This window comes from Arachis hypogaea, chromosome 18 (assembly GCF_003086295.3).
Source record: "Arachis hypogaea cultivar Tifrunner chromosome 18, arahy.Tifrunner.gnm2.J5K5, whole genome shotgun sequence".
In the NCBI taxonomy this organism is placed as follows: Eukaryota; Viridiplantae; Streptophyta; class Magnoliopsida; order Fabales; family Fabaceae; genus Arachis; species Arachis hypogaea.
This window is the reverse complement of record NC_092053.1, coordinates 107456653-107458698: the sequence shown is the minus strand read 5'-3', so window position 1 is coordinate 107458698 and position 2046 is coordinate 107456653. Positions and strand designations below refer to the sequence as shown.

At 36.6% G+C, this 2046-nt stretch overlaps 1 protein-coding gene across 1 annotated transcript; it reads right to left on the bottom strand.

Annotated features, from left to right (window-relative positions):
* Positions 1-441: 441 nt before the first annotated feature.
* LOC112771887 (hydroquinone glucosyltransferase-like) lies at positions 442-2046 on the bottom strand. The gene has a single exon (XM_025816723.3). The coding sequence runs from the start codon at positions 2044-2046 to the stop codon at positions 625-627; it is 1422 nt and encodes a 473-aa protein (XP_025672508.1). The 3' UTR covers positions 442-624.

The window sequence follows — 2046 nt, the reverse complement described above, 5'->3', positions numbered from 1 at the left end:
TATGTTTAAAATGCATAAGACTTTAGACTAATGCATAATTTTGTATTATTTGTATTGATTTAAATATTTGGTGTTATTAGGCAATATTAGTATTGATTATGGTTATACTTTAATTTTAGAGAAGAGTTACTTTTTATTATATTTTTCTAAGTGAATTTTACCATGTCAAATAATGGTTGGAGTCTTGGAAATTTGGATATTTTTACATGCTAACTTACAAAAAGGTATCAAGGTAATATAATGTTAACGGCCCGGTTTTCACCCGGTTTTTATCCGGTATAATCGTGGCCCGAAAGTGTATAGGTTTCATCGGGTTTAGGGTCAGGTTCGGGTCTAACAAATAGACCCGGTATATATTTTGGGCCGGGTCTGGGTCACATCAAACCCGGTTTCACCCGACCCATGCACATCCCTACTTAAAATATGAAACCGAATCAATTATATTGTCTTCTATATTTTTTATTAAGGGAATACTCGTAATGGCATGTACATATTGAAATTATATATAGGATATGGAGACACCCATTGTCAAAAAAAAAAAAAAAAAGACCCATGTGATTTCCCTTTCTCTCGTTATCTCTGTATTATTGCACTATGTATGGGAGAAAGCACCTTTTAAATATGTTATTCTAAGTTTTTCCATTTCAGTACCAACTGTGTTAGTGTTCTTGTCGAGCTTCCACCTTCATTGATTGCATCTTCTGCACTTCCTTTCAATTCTCTCATTCTTTGGCGAATTTCCTTACCTTCATCACCAATCATTAAATTCTTTATAACCTCAGCAACCTCTCCTCTTTCAACTATTCCCATCTCATTAACCTTAGCCCTAATTGCCACTTTCAAACCATTGCAAAATAAAGCAGCATTCATCCTTTGTTCAGCAAAGAGTGGCCATGCAATCATTGGAATTCCATGAGCAACACTTTCAAGAATTGAATTCCATCCACAATGGCATAGGTACCCGCCAATTGCAGCATGACCAAGAATTTTGATCTGGGGTGCCCAGTATGGAACAATAATTCCTTGTTCTTTTGTTCTCTCCGAAAACCCACTTGGTAGATATTTTAAAGGATCCTCACTAAAATTCCCAAAGTCAAAAATAATGTCAAATTTGCTTGGTGGTTTTAGTAGCCACAAGAACTTTTGACCACTAAGTTCTAATCCTAATGCAAGCTCAATGATTTGTTCATGAGAAATTGTCCCACCACTCCCAAATGACACGTACAAAACAGAATTTTCTTGTTGCTTATCCAACCAGTTTAGGCACCCCAGGGTATTATTGTCATTTCCCTCAATCATACTAGACTCATGTTGTACAAATGGTCCAATTGCATGAATAGAAGGTACCATTCCTCTGCTTTCTTGTTCTTGCAATTCTTTTATGGTGCTTGCTTCCAAATCAAAAAATGTATTAACCAATATACCATCAGCTAACGAAAATCTCCTGCTACCTTCAAGAAACTCCTTGTATGTTTCGCTAGTTCGATCGTTGAATGGATCAGGCAGATCCGATCCTTGAATCGGAATGCAACCCGGAATCTTTATAGGCTCTAATAAATCTTTGTACTCAGAAGTTGTTGTCTCATCTAAATTGTCTGAATACAAGCATAGTGCTAGTAACATAGCTGAGGAGGGAAAATATGTATAAGACAACACATTAAGATCTTTGACTAATTCTAAAACTTGGGTTATTATACCATCAGAAATTATGGCAATAAGCCTCGATTTTGAAATTAATTTCTTCACTTCATCGTGGATCAAAGGCAGAGATCCGGTTATCAAAGTGCGAACTAGGAATGCAGGGTGAGTATCTAGTACCTCATCCTCCAAATTTTTTGGCGAAACGAAAATATAGTCTATGGTTGGTGGAAGAGACTGGAGAAGCGCTCTAGTTTTGTTGCATGGAGAACCATTAATAGGAACTAAGCAAGTTACATGAAGATCTTGGTCGAGTCGAATTAATCGTTTCGCAAATTCAAGAATTGAGCGAAGATGACTGTATACAGGGGCTGAAACTAAGGCTAAGCGAATTGTTTTGGACTCCAT

Bases quoted from the DNA above. Each gene is read 5' to 3' on its own strand.
- LOC112771887 (XM_025816723.3), bottom strand. From the start codon at position 2,046: ATGGAGTCCAAAACAATTCGCTTAGCCTTAGTTTCAGCCCCTGTATAC.